Consider the following 19856-nt stretch of genomic DNA (forward strand, 5'->3'; position numbering starts at 1 on the left):
CTTCAGTTCCAGAGAGGTGGAGAACCCACTTTCCAGATGGGGAAATGGAGGCCTGAGGGAGTAAGAGCATTGTATCTCCAGTTCATGATTCCCTCAGCCTCCCAAGGACAAGAGAAAACAAGAGAAAAGTGCAATTATTGGAAGCCGGTAGACAGGCCGTGTGGGTAGATCTGCAATTGTCATTTGTGGATCACACTCCTGTTAGTTCTCAGCCTTAAAGAGAAACTAATGCATAAGGATGGAAAAGGTGGAACTTCCCTGGTGGTCCAGTGGTTAAGAGTCCGCTTTGCAGTGCAGGGGACACAGGTTCAATCCCTGGTCCGGGAAGATCCCACATGCCATAGAGCAACTAACCCCATGTGCCACAACTACTGAAGCCTGAGCACCTAGAGCCTGTGCTCCACAGCAAGAAAAGCCACCACAATGAGAAGCCCGTGCACTGCGACTAGAGAAAGCCTGTGAGCAGCAATGAAGACCCAGTGCAGCCAAAATTAAATTTAAAAAGAAAAAAGGATGGGAGAGCAGTAAGAGCAGGCCAGGACACTTCCAGGGCTCTCAAGGCTTTGCCACAGCTATCATTCAGGAGCCCACCAGCCCCCACCTCCCAGGGCATGGGCTCTGGACTCCACTGACCCCGACCCCTTCTCCAGGGACAGACATGGAGTGCATGGGACACCCCCCCCCAAGCAATCACACCGTGGGGAAGAGAGTGGTATCCCAAGGACCCCACAGACTTGCACCTTCTATTCAACCTTTATTTGCAAATTCTGCGCAGAGGAGGAGGTGCCCGAGAGGAGACTCTGGACAGTGTCTTCTGCTCTGTCTCTCCCTCCCTCCACTCTTGGGACAAGGAAGGGATATTGGCCTCCTGCCTGGCTCCCCACCTCCCCACCCACACCACCCAAACTATGCAATGAGACTTCTCTCTCTCTCTTTGACCTTGACTTGCCAAGTCCGGGGTGCAGGATCCCATGTGGCCACCCCTGGCCTGTGCCTCCGAGGCTGCCAGGGCCTTCCCGGGGCAGGTTCCTATGGGGTGCCAGTCTGGACAGTAGGATGGGGGTGCCCACCAGGGCTCGAGCAGAGGTGCTTGCTGGCTGTCCTTGTCAGCCGATTCTGGGTTCCAGCCTGCTACGGGGTCTGGAGTGGTGACTGGAGTGGTCCCCTGTCGTAGGGGGTCCCATCCATGGCAGCAGGCAGCCCATGAGCAGAACATGGCAGAGGAGGGGGCTCCCAAATGCTGTGGCCAGCAGGGACAGCACCACAGCCTGGGCTGGGCCATGGTGGCAGGGGCGGGTAGTTGCCATGGAGTGGGAATGGCCCTCAGGGGGGTAGGGTCCCGAGCAAGAGCCCTGCTGCTCGTCCAGCATGGACTGCGGAGGACAGGCAGTGCAGTCCAGCGGGGAGCTGCCTCGGCAGGTGTAACAGGACGAGTGGCAGCTGGAGCAGACCTGCATGGCAGGCGCAGCTGAGCGCCCGGGTCCAGCGGTCACTGCCTGCTGGGTGTGGTTGAAGTATCTTGGCGGGCAGTAGGCGAGGCAAAGGTGGCCCAGGATGTAGGCGGGGCTGTGGCACTCTGCATGAGGGACAGACATGTCCATGGGGCTGTGAGGCTGAGATCTGCCACCCCAGCCTGCCCGCCCCTTCACCCCAGGCTGCACACGCACACTGCCCCTGCTGCCACCTCCCGGCAAATGGGCCATGCCGCGCCGGGCACTCACCCTGGCACAGCCCCTCTGTGTCCCTCTGCACGCACGCGTTGCTGGTCACCTGGGGGCCAGAGGGCCGCGCCATCATGTCCTCAGCCGTCCCATAGAGCAGCAGCGTGTAGCGGTACAGCGTCCCTGGGCAGGGGTTGTGGTGGGCACAGGGAGGAGGGGGAGAGGCTGTCGGCAGCCTGGTCCTGCCATTACGGGCCCCCCGCCCTGCCACCCACACCCCATCCTGGAACCCTGGACACAGACGGTGCAGAGTTGCCCAGTACCCTCTGCAGGCTCAGAACCAGACCCCTGGTGTGTGCTGGTAAGTGAGCACCTACTGCGTGCCAGTCCTGCCTGCTCAGTCTCTCCCAGGAGACCAGTGGGAGGCCTGTGAGGTAGGGGGGCAGCTAAAGAGGCCACGGGCTCCAGTCTGCAAGGTGGGTAGGGGTGGAGCCCCAGCCAGCACCCGGCTGGACCTCACCTGTGTTGAAATAGTAGCCCTTGTTCTCCAGGCCCAGGATCCACAAGCCCCGAGGGTCTTCATCCCAGAAGTGGGTGGACATGAAGATCCAGTTGTTGTAGCCTTGACTGCTGACGTCAAAGGGTCTGGGACAGACAGGTGAGGGGGGGTTCATAACCAGAGTCCTGACTGGCACGACCAATGTGGACAGGGCTGGGGTCCAGTTTGCCTGACCCCGGGGTGCTCAGGCTCCTCCACATGGGGGCACCCAGAAAGGAGGGAGAGTTTGCACCTAGGGCCAGCCTCTGCCCCTGCACCTGATGGCCACGAGGGTGGAGCGGGTGCCCATGGGGCTGGTGAGGGAGATCTCCAGGTCCCCACGGCGGCTGTAGGACAGGGACAGCTGCACCTGCACGTGCTCCAGCGAACGGATGGAGTTGGCGTCGCCTGCGCAGGCTGACACATTCTTCCTCACGCGCATGACTGGCAGGATGGGGCTGGGGGCCAGGGCCTCTCCTGCTGGCCTGCTGGTGGGGGGCCAAGCAGAGTTTGGGCTCAGATCCTGAAGCCTACCCTCTCCTTGTTCAGACGGGCACGCCTCCCTGTGTCCACTCCCCAGGTAGCAATGGGAGGTGTAGGGAGAAGGCAGGTACAGAAAGCAGGTGGAGGAGGGTTGGGGGAGGTGGCAGGTGGGGGGAGGGAGGGATGGGCGAGATGGCAGGAGGGAGAACAGCCGTGGGGAGGTAGGCACAAAGGCTGAGTTGGATGCAGGCGTCCTGCGGGCAGAGGGGCGCGCTCACGTGCGGGTATGCACGATATGAATGACACATTTCTTCTGGGGCTGTGTAGGCAGCCAAGAGCGAGCCATGCCCACCAGCAGCGCAGCGTCCAGCAGCCCATAGCCATAGTGGTGGCTCACTGCAGGGGGATGGGCCGGCAGTCATGGCCCTGTGCGTGGGTTGCCCCCCCCCCCCACCCCCGTCTGGCTCTGCCGCACCTCGGCGCCCAGCACCGTTGGTCCTCCAGTCCTCTGCCTGCAGCTGCGCGGGCCTGGACGCCCGGACCACCAAATGCTGCATGTCCCTCCACGTCAAGAGTGGGCTGCGAGTGGGTGAGGGTGGGTGAGCCAGGGCCACGCTGTGGGGCGCGGGCAGCTGGCGGGACCCCACCGTCACCTACTTGGCCTCCAGAGCCAGAGCGATCATGCCTGCTGCCAGTGGGGCAGAGGCCGAGGTCCCCGTGTGCTTGTCCGTGCACTGGTGGTGCAGGTCTGTGGTGACCTGGGGGACACAGACAAGGGCTTGAGACCAGTGCCCGTTGAAACCCCACCCTGCTTCAAAAGTCCCAAGGGCTTCAATAAAGAGGCGGCGCAGAGCACCACAGCAGGCCTGGGGCACTGAGAGGGCCGCCTGGGAGACAGGCGGCTGGGTGGGGCAGGCAGAGGCAGGAGGCCTTGGGAGTCTGGCCATGGGAGGGCGCAGGGGGCGGGGGAGCTCACGATCTGAGGGTCCGTGGCGACGCCGCTGCTGTAGGTGGTGGTGAGTGTGGAGGCGCAGGCCTCGCTGTACCAGGGCACATGGCCCCGCTGGGTGGTGCTGCCCACCGAGAGCGTGTGGATGCTGTTGGTGTATCCATCGCAGTTACAGTTGTCGTAGTGCAGGCCTCCATTGCCTGATGCCCAGATGAAGAGGGTGCCCAGCCCGCCTCGGCCCTGCAGGAAGGGACCAGCACAGAGGCGGGAGTTGGGGTGGGGCGGGAGCCTTGTGTGTAGGCCCCGGGCCCACCATGCCTTGTACCCACTCACCTTGGTCACACCACGCCTGAAGGCTTCTCGGGTGAGGATGCCTGGGCCGTCCACTGTGCGGCCGTCGTCCTCGGGGCCCCAGCTGGCGCTGTAGATGTGGATGTGCTGTGGCTGCAGGCTCAGTGACTGGGCCTCAATCACGTCGGTGATGGTGCCATCCAGCATGCGCACACCTGCATGGGCGGCAGCTGCAGCCTCGCTGGACACCCTGCCTGTGCCCCATGTTCTCCCCGCCTGGGGGTGAAGGCGTCGACGACGGGGGGTGCTCAGTTCTCCTCCACCCTGGGCCTGGCACCCTGGCACCACTGCTCAGCAGCAAGGGCGTGAGGCCAGGAGGCTCCCCACCCCCCAGCCTGAGTACCTCCGATGCGGGTGTTGTAGGCGACGCCCGCACCACAGAACCTGTTGTTTGCCATCGCCGCCACTTCCCCAGCACAGCGGGTCCCATGCCTGGCACCAGGGCAGAGACAGGAGCCCATCACATCCCCCTGGCTCCTCGTAGGGAACCAGGGTCTGCCCCCACACCCCTGGGAATGCCAGGCTTACCGGTTCTCATCGCTGGGTGTGTATCGAGGTTGGGGGTCTGGGTCATAGTCATTGAAGTCATAGCTGGCCAGGGGATCCTGGGGGAAGGGGGTGGAGACATGAGGGGGCTCCCACCAGCCAGAAGACATGAGGCAGCCCCCACCCCAGCCCTGCAGGCTCACGTAGTTGGCCCAGAGGTCTGGGTGATCTTTCTCGATGCCGTCATCCAGGACGGAGACCACGACGCCCTGGCCCGACAGCCCCTGGCTCCAGACCTGCAGGATGTTCAGGTCTGACTGCATCTCATTGTTCTGTGCAAGGTGGGGTCAGGGTCAGGAGGGCTCTGACATGGCCAGGCCCCACTGCCCGGCCCGGCCAGCTCACCATGTACCACTGCTTGGAGAACCAGGGGTCCGTGGGCACGACCAGGGAGCGTTTCACCCGCCTCTGCAGTGTCTGCTGTTGGAACCACTGCACCTGGTGGTGGGTGGGGGGCAGAGGAGACCACACTGTGGGAGGGACTGGACCTATGAGCAGCCCGCCCTACTCCCAGCTTCCTGTCCTCACACCAGGATGCTTTAGAGGGCCCTGCCTCTTGGCTCTTCTGCAGATTCCTGGCCAAGAGGCCAAAATCTGCTTCCAGGGTTTGGGCAGCCCTCTTCCTGGGTCTGCTGGTGGGGGGAAGAGGTGTGTGGGGGCTGAGGGTTAGGAGGTTGTGTGTCTGGGCTGTCACCTACTTGTCCCATGGGGACCCATGTGATACAGGATGGAGCCAGGGACCCTGTGTTTGCTGGGGCTGCTTTAGGAGGTTCCCGTGTGCCTGAGGCTCTGCCTTGGGAGGACACTGAAATCCTCAGAGCACCCATCCCCAAGGGACCCCCACACATGTGGTAGCTGCTGCCCAGGGCCACTGTGGCTCACTCTGCCTCTGTCCACATTCTAGAATCCCTCTCCCCAAGACACGTCCATCTCCCCTTGCAGCATCCACTTCTTTCAACCACACTCTTCCGGGTGCAGGACACACCTGTATGGCCATACCCACCTCCTGCCTGGTCCTCAAGCTGCCCTGTCCCCGCCACCTCTCTGCAACTCACTCTAGGCATACTGCAGCATCACTGTCTATGAACCTTCCTGCCCCACTCTCTCTGAGGCCCGAGAGGCCCCCTGTCTGTCTGGCCCCCACCAGCCTTCCTCTGCTGCAACCACAGTAGCTGCTGTACCCAGGGCCTTTGCACATGCCCTTTTGCCTGCCTCGGGCCACTCTTCCTCAGGCCTTTACCCTTACCCCCCTTTTCCTTGTTCTACTCCCACCCCCTGCCCAAACTAGCTCATGTTCCCCCTCCCACCCCTATCTCAGCAATCAGGTCCATCTTCTGCCCATTTGCTCAGCTCCAGACATGGAAGCTGCCCCTAAATTTTTCTCTGCCCCCCACACCCAACCCATCAGCCAGATCTGGCCTCTATCAAGACCACATCTCCAACCAGCCTCTTCTCTTGGTACCAGTGCTCCTGGCGGGTTTCAGATTGACTCTTGCGAGTCAGCCCCCCAGGCCATCCTCTTTATACCTGGGGACCTTGATGTTTCTGGGTGAGATACAGGAGAGAAGGGGGATGACAAGAAACGCTGACAGGGCACCAGGCCGTGGGGTGAGTGCTGCACTCACACATGATCTGTTGCTCTCCACAGATCTTCCCCATCTGGCTCCCGACTGTAGACTAGGGAGCCAAATCCATACCAAGACTCAGAGAGAGCTAGTGACTTGCCCAAGGTCACACAGCCACTCATTACAATTATAAGAATAATAGGAGGTGGCTGAAACCTTTGAGGGAAGGCCGGGCTCACCTTAGGGTCTTTCTTTAGGCGCAGGCGGTGGCCCCAGTGCGGGGTCAGAGACTGCTGGACCACGCCCCGGTGCCGCAGATGGAAATACTGCCCGTCAGGGAAAATCTGGGAATGAAGGGGAGCATGGCTGAGACCTGGTTCCCCTGACGGAGCTCTTCTCAGGCTGGGGCCAGTCCCTTTCTTACATCTTCTCCCAACCAGGTGGCCTCTCGGGGTCCCAGAATCTGAAGTTAGACAAAGTAGGGGTGAGCTGGGGGTCCTTAATATATGGGGAACGAGGGGGCCCCTCCCATCTGCAGAGATCTGGGGTCATCCCCTTCTTAAATCTTCCCGCCTCCTCCCGTCAATCTGGGTCCCGCCCACCTGCCCCAAGTTGACGAAGCCGAATTTACGCGCCAGGCGATCGACCTCCTGGTAACCCTGGGACACCCTCACGGCCCAGCTGCTGACATAGATGGGGGCCCGGGCCGAGGCCCACACCACAGCCATGGGGCCAACGAGCGCCAGGCCCAGGGCCAAGGTCAGGTGCAGACTGAGCGCAGTACGGGCGGGCCGCATGGCGGCGGGGGCGGGGCCGGGGCGGGGCCTCAAAAAGCCCCTCCTCCTGGCCAAACCGCCGAGACGGCCCAAGCGCCCGCCCCGCCCCCGGCGCCATAGCAACCCCTGAAAAGCTTCAACTCCCAAGGAGCCTTGCGGCTCCCCCAGTGGAAGGGCGCAAAGCTCTAATAGAAGTGTGGGGGAGACACATGCCCAGACCGGTCTTCTGTAGACTCAAACCCTCTGGAGCTTCAGTCTCCTCGTTTGTACAATGACCCGCAATTCTTTTGACCTAGAGGAGCGAGTTCATTGTTGCTATAATTGACTCCGCCCCATATTGGCCCCGCCGACTTCATATACACCCCTACCCCTAGAATAAGCCTTACCTCCTTCCTAATCCAACCAGAATTGCGCTTTTGAATAAACCCCGCCTCCTACATTTAGCCCTAGGTTCTTGGGCTCCAAAATCACTGCAGATGGTGACTGCAGCCATGAAATTAAAAGACGCTTCCTCCTTGGAAGAAAAGCTATGACCAACCTAGACAGCATATTAAAAAGCAGAGACATTACTTTGCTGACAAAGGTCCATCTAGTCAAAAGTATGGTTTTTCCAATAGTCATGTGTGGATGTGAGAGTTGGCCTATAAAGAAAGCTGAGCGCCAAAGAATTACGCTTTTGAACTGTAGTATTGGAGAAGACTCCTGAGAGTCCCTTGGACTTCAAGGAGATCAAACCAGGCAGTCCTAAAGGAAATTAGACCTGAGTATTCTTTGAAAGGACTGATGCTGAAGCTGAAACTCCAATAGTTTGGCAACCTGATGCAAAGAACTGACTCGCTGGAAAAGACCCTGATGCTGGAAAAGATTGAAGGCAGGAGAAAGGGATGACAGAGGATGAGATGGTTGGATGGCATCACCGACTCGATGGACATGAGTTTGAGTAAGCTCCGGGATTTGGTGATGGACAGGGAGGCCTGGTGTGCTGAAGTCCATGGGGTCGCAAAGTCGGACACGACTGAGCGACTGAACTGAACTGAAGCACCGCTTTTCCGATTCCCTCCCTCCTCCTTTATGTTCAGCCCCACTTCCTCTGTTTTCCCTAATAAACATCTTGTTTCTCGAATCAGCTCTGAACTTTCTCCAGCCCCGCCCACCAGCTCCACCTTCCCAGCACTTTTCTCTCCGCCCCCAGCTCCACCCACAACCGCTCAGCCAATAATCCCCCAGCCATGACCCCGCCCCTCCAATCAGCTACGTCCCCCTCCCGCTCAGCCAATCGGTGCCCTCAGTCACCGCGCCCCGCCCTTTTCCTTCAAAGTCGCGGCCGCGGCAGCCGCGGCCCTCCAGAGGGCAATGCGGCGGAGGAGACGGGGCAGGCCCCACCTCCTTTGTCCGCCCTGCCCTCCCATTGGCCAGAGCGGAGGGCAGGAGGCGGAAACCACCCCGGGGGCGGAGACCCGCCCGGGAGTTGAGCGGTGCGGCTCGCGCCGAAGGAAGGCTGCGCGCAAGCAATCTAGCCGGTGCGCGGGGAGACGGTCAAGTTCAAGCTGCCAGTCCCGGGCGCCCAAGTGCCATGGACGGCCTGCGCCAGCGCTTCGAGCGCTTTCTGGAACAGAGGAACTTGGTCACCGAAGCGCTAGGGGCGCTCGAAGCCAAGACAGGTGTCGACAAGCGGTACTTGGCCACGGGTGAGCCGTCGTGGGCAGCGCTTGGGGCTACCGCCCCATTTCGCCGACAGGCATAGTGAGGCCCTGGGCTCTCGGGGCCTCGGACCTCTCCCTTTCGGCTTCCCCGGCTGCGGGTTCCAACTCAGGCGGCGGGGCGCTCCCACAGCCCAGCGAGAAGACCGAGATCCTGGGAAGGGGTCGTGGACCAGGACCTTGGTTCTGGCCGCAGTCTCTTCTCGCCCCCGCCGTGAGACCTCAGTCGAGGACCAACCCCCTCTAGGCCCTGCAGCCGTCCTTTGCCCCATTCTCCCTCCTGGCTCTGGGTGCCCTCCAGGCAGAAGTCCGGTTTTTCCGGTTGTTCTTCTGGTCCTGGGGGAGGAGAGGGCAGGTAGACAGCAATGCCTTGCCAGTCTCACCACCCTCTTCCCAGATGAACTCCAGCCTGGAAGCAAGTGTAGAGAGCTTCCCGTTTTCCCAGGGGATGCTCCAGACCAGGAAGGGAAGGGTCACTCCCAGCCCCCCTCCCGAGGTTTTCCTGCTAGAATCACCCCACCCCAAGCTCAACCCCTTGGTCTGCCCTCTCACTCTGCCCCCCTGAGCTGGATTGTTTGACTGCTGCGGTTGGCTTGCAGAAACGTTGGCTGGCGCCCGTGGATGTGGAGTCCAGTCACCCCTAATTGTCACTTCCATTCCTGTCCCTCCTCTGCCTTTCCTCCTCAGTGACCTTGGGTGGCTCCTGCCATTCTCTGAAACTGTCCAGTAAGTGCCCTTTAAGTGCCTCCCCTCTTTTTTGGTGCTTCAGACCCAACCCCCTTCTGCCACCTCTTCCGAGAAGCCCGCCTAGAATGAGTCTCAGGACAGTTAGTTTGGACACTGGGGGGGCGGCTCTGGGTGAAGACATGCCATGTTTTTTTAAGCACCTGTGTACAGATCCCGAGAGTCTGCTTTCCTCCCATTTCCCACCAGCTGGGGGATTGTCATGCCAGGCAGCCCAAGGAAGGATCCAAATCTGTCCCTCCAGGTTGCTGATGCCCAACCCGGGTCAGCCAGGGACCTCCCCTGGGAGCAAGCCCTTTATCCCCTGCCTGACTTTCCACATCCCTGTCACCAGTGGGTGGGGAATTTAGGTCATAGAGCACTGGGGAGGGGCCAATTGAGAGAGGCCTGCTGAGGAGACTGAGGGGTCACAGGGCAGAAAAACGGCCCAGAGCAGCAGGGGCAGCATGGGAGGCTGCCCCTGCAATCTGCCCTGTCTAGAGCACCCCACCCCACCCCACCCCATCTGCTGCTGATCTCGGGGACCACCCCCGCCAATGCCCCAGGTCATCCTCCCATTGCTGAGGCTGCAGAAATCCGGATTGAGGGAAGGGAGGCCCTGCGAAAGCTACTGCTCCCCAAGTAGCAATCTCCAGGGAAGGGGTGCCACTCCCCCACCCCTGCTCCCAGATGTAGAAACCCTCAGGCCCCACTTGCCTGAGATCCTCTAAACCCTCCCCCCCTCCCAGCTACCAGAGGAGGAAACCCAGAGGAAACAGTGAGCAGGCTGCCTAGAGCCAGCCATATATTCCCCCATTCTTCTGATGCCAGACCCCAGGGATAAAGGCTAACACAGGTGGGGGGGGAGGGAAGGGAACTCTGCCCTCTGGTCCACTGGTGGCCTCTGTTTCTCTCTGCAGATAACAGCCTGGAGGTGGGGGGAGGGATTGTAAGTGCTCCCAGAAGTCAGAGGCTCCCCAAGTGACCTAGTGTGAGCCTGACCCCCGCCGTACCCTGCCCCCCTCCTCCCACCCCCCACCCGCTTCTGTTTCACCTGGCTGTTGAATGAGATAGAACAGGGGGAGGATAGAGCCCTGCATACAAGAGCTTAATAAATGTAACAGCAACCATTCTGATTTCAGAGTGGCTAACACTCGTGACTCCCCCCCCCCCCACCACCACAATGTCCTCTGAACCCTCATTGCTGAGTGTGTTTGGGCTACCATAGGGGGTCACTGTGTAGGGAGGGGTCCCCTCTTTTGTCTTATTTAGTTACCCCCACACCAACCCTCAGAGACTGGGCCACTACTGCCCCACTGACAGATGAGGAAACTGAGGTTCCAAGCAAAGAGACGCTCACTAGGGGTCTCATAGTGGGTGAGAGTTCTCTGTCTGAGGGACTCTCAATATGACCCTTTGCATCCTGCCACGAAGACAAAGGCTCTCACAGAGGGGTTCTGTTGCCCCCCAGGGACACTGGACAATATCTGGGACATCTGGTAGTCATGACTCTGGGTGCTCCTGCCATCAAGCAGGGGAGAAGGCAAGGATGCTGCTCCCTGCCCCACAGTGCCCAAGATCCCCCAAGAGTCAGCAGTAACAAGGGAAAGAGACCCTTGACTAAGATCAAAGTTACAAACTCTGTTGCCTTTCTCCGCTCTCCAGGAATCAAGTATTAACTACAGAATGGCCTCAATTTCAGGTTCTTCTCCCATTGTTGTTTTTGTTTAGTTGCTTAGTCGTGTCTTGGTCTTTGTGACCCCATGGACTGTAGCCCACCATGCTGCTCTGTCCATGGGATTTCCCAGGCAAGAATAGTGGAGTGGGTTCCTATTGACCCAGGGATCAAACCCATGTCTCTCACATATGCATTGTCAGGTGGGTTCTTTATCACCGGCACCACCTGGGAAGCCTCTTCTCCCACTGAAAGTAGAGTGTTAGTCTCTTAGTCCTGTCTAACTCTTTGCAACCCCATGGACTGTAACCCACCAGGCTCCTCTATCCATAGAATTCCTTGGTGATTCAGAGGGTAAAGAATCTGTCTTCTCCCATGACTTCTATTCAAATTCTAGCCCCTTCAGCTCAGTGACTCCTGTAGGACCTGGAGTGAGATGGTTATAATTGTAGAGATCCCATATTCATTCAATAAACACTGGGCAGGTACTTGGTACAGACCAATCCTGAGGTGCCCACCTGCCCTGGGTGATCTGGCAGTCCTGTGGGGGAGATGGACATATTAGGGCACTACAGACACGAGTCAGGGTTCAGAGCCATGATGGGGGTGCCCAGGTGCTACAGGGGCTGCCGAGGCTTCTGGGAGGCTTGATGGTGCAGGATGCGTGGGCCAGGCCCAGGGGACTCTGGGGTCCGGGCTCAGCAGGCGAACCCCACGCCTACCACCTTCTGTCTGCAGGAGCCGCCACTCTGCTAAGCCTGTATCTTCTGTTCGGGTACGGGGCTCCTCTGCTGTGCAGTCTCATCGGCTTTGCATACCCCGCATATGCTTCGTGAGTGCCTGCTGGGGCAGGGCCGGGGGTGCCGGGGCACTCTCTGGGCAGCCTCTGACCCTGCCATGCCTCTCCCAGGATCAAAGCTATCGAGAGCCCAAACAAAGAGGACGACACTGTGTGGCTCACATACTGGGTGGTGTACGGCCTGTTCGGGCTAGCCGAATTCTTCAGCGATCTACTCCTGTCCTGGTTCCCTTTCTACTACGCGGGCAAGGTTGGCACCACCCGGGAAACACCACTCCATCCTGGGGGCGGGTACCCAAAGGGGTGTCTGATGGGGGAGGCCAGGCCCATCCCTAAGGGTGTCTGATGGGGGAGGCCAGGCCCATCCCTAAGGGTGTCTGATGGGGGAGGCCAGGCCTATTCCTAGGGGTGTCTGATGGGGGAGGCCAGGCCCATCCCTAAGGGTGTCTGATGGGGGAGGCCAGGCCTATTCCTAGGGGTGTCTGATGGGGGAGGCCAGGCCCATCCCTAAGGGTGTCTGATGGGGGAGGCCAGGCCTATTCCTAGGGGTGTCTGATGGGGGAGGCCAGGCCCATCCCTAAGGGTGTCTGATGGGGGAGGCCAGGCCTATTCCTAGGGGTGTCTGATGGGGGAGGCCAGGCCCATCCCTAAGGGTGTCTGATGGGGGAGGCCAGGCCTATTCCTAGGGGTGTCTGATGGGGGAGGCCAGGCCCATCCCTAAGGGTGTCTGATGGGGGAGGCCAGGCCCATCCCTAAGGGTGTCTGATGGGGGAGGCCAGGCCTATTCCTAGGGGTGTCTGATGGGGGAGGCCAGGCCCATCCCTAAGGGTGTCTGATGGGGGAGGCCAGGCCTATTCCTAGGGGTGTCTGATGGAGGAGGCCCAGTGTGACTCCCGACCTCTGCCTGTAGTGCGCCTTCCTGTTGTTCTGCATGGCTCCCGGCCCCTGGAACGGGGCTCATATGCTGTACCATCGCATCATACGTCCTCTGTTTCTAAAGCATCACGAGGCCGTGGACAGCATCGTGAGCGACATCAGCGGGCGGGCCCTGGACGTGGCAGCCGGAATGACGAAGGACGGTGCGTGCGTGCAGGGCGAGTGGTGTCCGTACGCCTGGTCTCTGTCTCCCGGCTTCCCCAGCCCCACTTACCTTCACTCTTGCCTCCTGTCCTCCTGATTCTGTCTGGCCTCTGTCTGGCATCCCTGCTGCCTCTGACGGGTACTCCTCCTCCCCGTCTCACTGTCCACCTCTCTCTCCCACGCTCTCGGGAACCAGTCCTGCAGGCTTTGGCCCGCAGCCGGGCTCTCATCACCCCGGCAGCCACAGCAGCGGGCCCCTCACTGCCCTCGGAGTCGACTGTACGTAAGCACCCACCCCTGGAAGGGGGCTCCTAGATGTGTGTGAGCACACATGCGTGTGTGTGAATGCCTGCACCTGCTTCTATCCCAGCCAGGGCTGGCTGCCGGTCCCTCAAGTGGGCCCCATGCCTGTCCTCAGTGGCCTGTGCCCAGGTGTTACTGGCCAAGCATGGCCCTCGGGCCCTCGGCACAGGCAGATCCGCCTCACTTACCCCTGGCGTGCTCTCTCCACAACAGGGAAAGTAAGCGTGACCCGGCTTCAGAAGGCCGAGTAAAACCCCCAGCCAGCCCGAACGCGGACGCACCGGACCGTGAGACAGAGAATGTGCCACACCACAGGTCGTCTGCGGATTCCTCCGCCGACTCACCAGCAGAGCCCCCCACCAGCCCCTCGTTCCCCACCAAGCCCGCCCTCAGGGGTTCTACCAGCCTGAGCCAGGCCCAGGCTCAGGCCGCAGCTGCCACCACGGCCACTGGCACACAGCCGCCTGGCAAGCACCGGGGTGGGCTCCGATCTCAAGCCAACTCTTCCAGCCAGACCCAGGCCCCCGGGCAGCAGCGCGCCCGGCCCTCCACCACTTCCTCAGGCCCTTCCCAGGGGCCCTCAGGCTCCACACCTCGGCCCAGCACCACCTCCAGCCAGGGCCCCGCCCTTGGGCAGTCTCCCAGTGGCACCACCACCCCCACACAGCCCCCCAACGAGACCCCCAACGGGCCAGATGCCTCCGCCCCCAAGTTCAGCAGACGGCACCAGAAACGGCCCACGACAAAGGCCACCAGCAGCACCTCGGTGCCAGAGCTCCCCGCTTCCGGCCAGCCTGAGTCCTCCCCAGACTACAGCTCAGAGTCCACCACTGAGGTCACCTACAGCTGGCCTGACTACAGACACAGGCTCCGCTGCCTGCAGCACTGCTGGCGGATGAAGCACCTGGCCTGCTAGGAAGGGCTCAGTAAAGCTCTCTGGACCAGCCTCGTCTCCCCTGTCTGTCCTCTGGCTCTGGGGAGGGGCTTCCTGGGGGCGGGTGCTGGGCCAGCCCCACTTTACTGATGAGAAGACCAAGGCTCAGAATGGAGGTCTCACCAAGTGGCTGAGATGGACTCTGAGCTTTCTCTCTCTCCCCTCCTTCAGGAGCTCTCAGGCCTGTTCACCACAATCTCCTCCTTGTTTGGCCACACCAGGCAGCATGGGGGATCTTTGTTCCCTGACCAGGAACTGAACCCGTGCTCCCTGCAGTGGAAGCCAAGGAAGTCCGCTTCTTTGAAAACTCTTCCAGAGGAGCCAGCTAAAAGCAACAGTCCCACCTCACAAGAATCTGAGTTCAAGCTCTTTATTTGGGAGGGAACCCAGGAGGAGCCTAATAGAAAGAGATCGAAGTGGGAAGAGAAAGAGGCCGAGAAGGCGGGGGTGGCTAAACCTAGCACACCTGCTGGCACCTGGCGCTCTGTCCCCTGTCGAAAGCATACCTGAGATTTTTCCTGCCCAGGAGCCAAGAGAGCTGGGCAGGATCCATCACCCTGCTGGTCACTGGGGAAGTAGTGTCCATTCACTCCAGCCAGCGCCCCCTGCAGGCACCTCTGGGACAGGGCCAGGCTTGCAGTTGTTCAGTGGCTAGTGAAGTGAAAATGGCTCAGTCATGTCCACCTCTTTGTGACCCCCATGGACTGTCGCCTGCCAAGCTTCTCTGTCAATGGAATTCTCTAGGCCAGTATACTGAAGTGGGTAGCTGTTCCCTTCTCCAGGGGATCTTCCCAATCCAGGGATTGAACCCAGGTCTCCCACACTGCAGGCGGATTCTTTACCATCTGAGCCACCAGGGAAGCCCTGTTCAGTGACTAAGTTGTATCCAGCTCTTTGTGACCCCATGGACTGCAGCATACCAGGCTTCCCTGTCCTTCACCATCTCCTGGAGTTTGCTCAAACTCATGTCCATTGAGTCAGTGATGCTGTCTAATCATCTCTTGCTCTGACGCCCCCTTCTCCTCCTGCCTTCAATCTTTCCCAGCATCAGGGTCTTTTCCAAAGGGTCAGCTCTTTGCATCAAGTGGCCAAAATATTGGAGCTTCAGCATCAGTTCTTCCAATGAATATTCAGGGTTGATTTCCTTTAGAAATGACTAGTTGGATCTCCTTGCAGTCCAAGGGGCTCTCAAGAGTCTTCTCCAGCACCACAATTGTGAAAGCATCCATTTTTTGGTGCTCAACCTTCTTTATAGTCCAACTCTCACATCCATACATGACTACTGGGAAAACCATAGCTTTGACTGTATAGACCTTTGCCGGCAGAGTGATGTCTACTTTTTAATATACTGTCTAGGTTTATCACGGCTTTCCTTCCAAGGAGCAAGCATCTTTTAATATCATGGCTGCAGCCACTGTCCACAGTGATTTTGGAGCTCAAGAAAATAAAATTTGTCAGTGATTCCACTTTTTCCTCTTCTATTTGCCATGAAGTGATGGGACCAGATGCCACCAGGCAACCTTCAGCAGAGAGGCCGGGAGGCTGGCTGTGGACGTCTGCCTGGCCTCCTAGGAAATTGGGGGGCGGGAGCTGGGTAAGCAGGGACAGGACCCCCTACAACCTGCCTTTGGTTTCCTCTGTGAGGCCAGCGCCACCCTGATCATAAAAACAGGCAGAGACAGGTCAGGTAAGGAAGGTGATGTGCCTGTCGTGTGGATATAGGTGCAAACACATCTGAGCAAAAAGTAGCAAATCCAATCCAACCAGAGAGAAAGCCAGGACACCCTCCTTCTCCCGCTTGTTAAAGTTCACATCCCTGGAAGCACAGCCTGAGTCGGAAGGTAGGGGGTGAGGGGAGCTGAGTGAGGCAGTGGTCTCAGGGGAGCCCCTGGAGCAGTTATTGCCTCCTTCTCATGAAAACTGTCTGTGATGGACAAGCCACCACCAACTGGGGACAGACTGGGCCTATAAGGAGGGAGAGGGATGATGTGTCCTGGGATTGCAGGGGGCTTCCCTGGTGATCTCCCACAAGGCAGCTGCAGCCACAGATGGAAGGACCATGGTGTCCCTCACAGTCTGCCCCCCACCAGAGCTCTGCACACCCCTGATTCTGGTCAGTGTTATGCCCGATGTCCGAATCCCCGAGCGGGAAGAGAGAAGGCTTCCAAGACAATGCAACTCGCAAGAAAAGGGAAGTTTATTGCTGACTCAAGTCAGGGCTTACTGTCGCAACCGACACAGTGGTGCAGGGTCAGAAAGCCCTGGGCTCAAACGGTTACCCAAATTTATAGGGTGCGCATAAGCAGTTGGTGGCTGGCTTATGGGGATTGGTTACCTGTTTGCAAAGTAATCTTATTGGCCCAAACCTTCGCGGGCTTTTTTCAAACTTGGGCGTTTGTGGGCTTTTAAGCTTTCCACTGATAGGTTCCCTTTTTCTTGCTAGGCCATGTTGATTGGCTGGCTCCAGGTGGCCTGATAATCATGTTACCCTGGAAAACCAGGCCTACTCCTAATCTAGGCTGCCTGTCATGGCGCATCCTCACAGTCAGTCACACTTCTGGTGCAAGAGGAGTGTTAGGAGGAGAAACCAGGGACCCCAGTAGGGCGGTGACTCCACAGGCAGCTCAGTGGTTCCCAACGGGATGTTCCTGCCCCAGGGCCACTGGGCCACGTCTGGAGATATTTGTTTGGCCATGCTACAAGGCTTGTGGGATCTCAGTTCCCCGGCCAGGGATGAAACCTTCCCCCTTGGCAGTAGATTTGTCTTTGGATGACAGCAAGTATCTCCCTGGAGATGTCCTCGAGGTTACGGCCCCCTTCTTGGGAGTGGGTTGGAGTCAGTGACCGACAGCTGTAGGGGCACAAAACATGGGCCCCTGGGCTCCTGGTGGGGTTGATTCAAGGTGGGGTAACTGCTTCAGGGGCTCCCCTGAGACCACCACATCGCTCAGTTTCCCCCGCTCCCCACCTTCTGACTCAGGCTGTGCTTCCAAGGACCTGAATTTTGAATGACTGGGAGAGGGAGGGTGTTCTGTTTTTCTCTAACCAATACACCGCCAAAGAAGTTCCCTGCAATCCCAGGACACATTATCCCTCTTCCCTCTTATCGGCCCAGGCTGCCTCCAGCTGGTGGGAGCTTCTCCACCACAGTTTTCACAAAAAGGAGGCAGTTCTGCACAGCCCCTAACCGGGCAGCCCTGAGTCCTCATCCTTGAGAATTCCAGCAAGGCAGGAGGAGGAGGCACGGCGTGAGAGCTACCAGTGAGCAGTGGGTCCAGTTCATTCAATCAACCTCTCAGCAAATGTTGAACACCTACTGTATGCCTGGCCTTGCTCCAGGAGCCAAAGGTAGAGTAACGACCCAGAGAAACTAAAACCCCTGCTCCTGAGAATTTGGGGAGGTCTCAGTTGACAGGATAAATGCATAACAGGTCAAAAAGAGTATCATGGGAGAATATGCAGCAAGGAACTACAGGGCTGGGGGCAGGAGCTGGAAGCATTGGAAAAATGCCTCTCTGTGGCAGTGATTTTATGTGTTTGTGTGTGGGGGGTATGCAATGTGTCATGTGGGAGCTTAGTTCCCCGACCAGGGATTGAACCTGTGCCCTCTACAGTGGAAGCGCAGAGTCTTAGCCACTGGACTATCAGAGAAGTCCCTGGAAGTGACTTTTGAGTAGAGACATGAAGAAAGTGAGGGCACAAGTTTTGTGAACATGTGGGCAGGAGTGGGTCAGGCATGGGGGATGTGCAAATGCCCTGAGGCAGGACCATGCTTGGCGGGTTAGAGGGAGAGCAGAGAGACCCATGTGCCTGGAACTGCGAGAGCCAGGGCAAGACAGGAGGTGGGTCTGGGGGTTGGGCCATGCAGGTCCCTGGAAGGTGTGGTGAGGACTTTGGCTTTTACTAGAGGGTGTTGGATTTGTTGGGAGGAAGGGATGAAGGCTAATTATTAATGAACCCCCACCCTACTGAGAAGTCCACGTTGGTTCTAGGGATGCAGATCTTATTATCTGCTTATCACTGGCCCAGGTATTTGAGTTGGCGGTGTGGCCTGGGTCTGGGGCAGGAGACGGGGCCTTGGCTCGCTCTGCATCTGGCCTTGCCCTGCCCCCTGTGCCCCTTGAAGTTTGTCTCTGGGCCTTGCCTCTGCCACCACCCCATCAGCTCATCTGGGAGTACAGGCGAGCAGATACACACCTGTCTCCCAGGTGGAAGCACTGACATTTATTTAGCTCTTCAGACTTGTTTTTAATTTAAATGTATGGAAAAGTGTAACCAGCAACTTTTGCTGGGAGCAAATAACACAATAGGACAGGCCCCACCCAGTCACTTCCCACCCAGGGAGCCCCCACCCTGCCACGGTCCCCACTGTCATTGATGGTCACTTGCATCATGTCCATGATATATTCTATCCCCTCCTGTCTGAGTCAGACTTGCCCTGCTGCCACGGGAGTGACCTGGGTGTCATTCTTTGTCATTGGTGAGCATGTCATTTTGTGGAAAGGCCAGAGAATGATCTAGTCCCCTGATGACAGGCATTAAAGTTGTTTCCAGTCAGGGCTATTGTGACGGCAGCTGCTCGGAACATTCTAGAAGCAGCCTTTGGTGAGTGGCGCTATCGACTCTCTTATCTGTCAGAGACTGCAGGGTGTGGGGTGGAGCTTCTGAGTCTCAGGGGCTGCTGCCATCAGTTACCACCAGTGAGGCAGCTTGGGACAACCAGAATTCTCCCTTTCACCATCTGGAGGCTGGAAGTCCAAGATCAAGGTGTCACCGGCCTGTGCTCCCTCTGGATGCCCCAGCGGAGGGTCCTTCCTCCCCCTTCCAGCTTTTGGGAGTCCTCAGACATCCCTGGTCTTGTGGCCACCTCCCTTGGATCTCTGCCACTGTCTTCCCACAGGTATCGTCTCTTTCTGTGCCTCCTCAAGGCGATTGGTCATTGGATTTAGGGTTCACCCAGGTACTCCTTTGAGACCCTCAATTACATCGCAAAGACCCTTTCCCCAAAGGTCCTATTCACAGATTCTAGAGGATAGGACACGAACATGATAATTCAACCTTGTACACGAGCATTACTTCAACTGTAGCAGAAACAGCCAAACTGTTTTCTCAGGTGGTCACACCATCCTAACCCCCATGCCCTCAACTAATGTGGGTGTGAGACAGTTCGGGGGTTGGGGGCAGCCCTTCAGCTGGATGTGTGTCCTCCTGTGGGCCAGCCAGATGGTACAGGGTCAGTGAGAGAGAAGTGCAGCCAACAAGAGGGGTGATCTCTGCAGAGAATTCAAAACAGTAAGAAAAGCATCATACCCCCTTCCCCACAGCTGGCATGCTGCAAGATTGCTGAATACAATCTTTTTTTGGGGGGGGAGGATGAATTAGCTGTTGTGATTACTACAGTTTTATTAACAGGAACGCAAGTTCCAAACTTGCCTGTTTTCATTCTTTGTGTGCTCAGTCGTGTCCAACTCTTTGTGGCCCCCTGGACTGTAGCCCACCAGGCTCCTCTGCCCATGGAATTTTTCAGGCAAGAATACTGGGGTGTGGTGCCATTTCCTTTCCCAGGGGATCTTCCCAACCCAGGGATAGAACATGCATCTCTTATGTCTCCTGCACTTGCAGGCAGATTCTTTACCATTAGCACCACCTGGGAAGCCCCATAATAGCTCCTTATTTGTCTCAAATCTGCTAGATGAATTCCAGATAGCTCCAATATTAGCCTCAAAATATTACTAGGAAGTTGAAGTCCCAAGAACTTAGCTTTAAGTGACAC

At 58.3% G+C, this 19856-nt stretch overlaps 2 protein-coding genes across 3 annotated transcripts; one reads left to right on the top strand and one right to left on the bottom strand.

Moving 5' to 3' along the window:
• Positions 1 to 958: 958 nt before the first annotated feature.
• On the bottom strand, positions 959 to 6890 carry PCSK4 (proprotein convertase subtilisin/kexin type 4). The gene is made up of 15 exons (XM_065935254.1): positions 6696 to 6890; positions 6333 to 6437; positions 4874 to 4966; positions 4672 to 4800; positions 4511 to 4587; positions 4326 to 4414; positions 3965 to 4137; positions 3659 to 3871; positions 3340 to 3440; positions 3158 to 3261; positions 2975 to 3078; positions 2478 to 2671; positions 2182 to 2306; positions 1722 to 1844; positions 959 to 1576 (listed from the first exon to the last, which is right to left on the bottom strand). The coding sequence occupies exons 1-15, from the start codon at positions 6888 to 6890 to the stop codon at positions 1107 to 1109; spliced, it is 2295 nt and encodes a 764-aa protein (XP_065791326.1). The 3' UTR covers positions 959 to 1106.
• Positions 6891 to 8341: 1451 nt separating this feature from the next.
• Positions 8342 to 13539, top strand: REEP6 (receptor accessory protein 6). Of its 2 annotated transcripts, XM_065935264.1 has the most exons (6): positions 8342 to 8557; positions 9257 to 9295; positions 11706 to 11799; positions 11878 to 12016; positions 12677 to 12845; positions 13363 to 13539. In XM_065935264.1, the coding sequence occupies exons 1-6, from the start codon at positions 8443 to 8445 to the stop codon at positions 13398 to 13400; spliced, it is 594 nt and encodes a 197-aa protein (XP_065791336.1). In that variant the 5' UTR covers positions 8342 to 8442; the 3' UTR covers positions 13401 to 13539. The 2 variants fall into 2 exon arrangements, with proteins under 2 accessions (XP_065791336.1, XP_065791342.1); XM_065935270.1 differs by lacking the exon at positions 9257 to 9295.
• The last annotated feature ends 6317 nt before the right edge of the window (positions 13540 to 19856 follow it).

The sequence above is a fragment of the Muntiacus reevesi genome, chromosome 1 (genome assembly GCF_963930625.1).
Source record: "Muntiacus reevesi chromosome 1, mMunRee1.1, whole genome shotgun sequence".
NCBI lineage: Eukaryota > Metazoa > Chordata > Mammalia > Artiodactyla > Cervidae > Muntiacus > Muntiacus reevesi.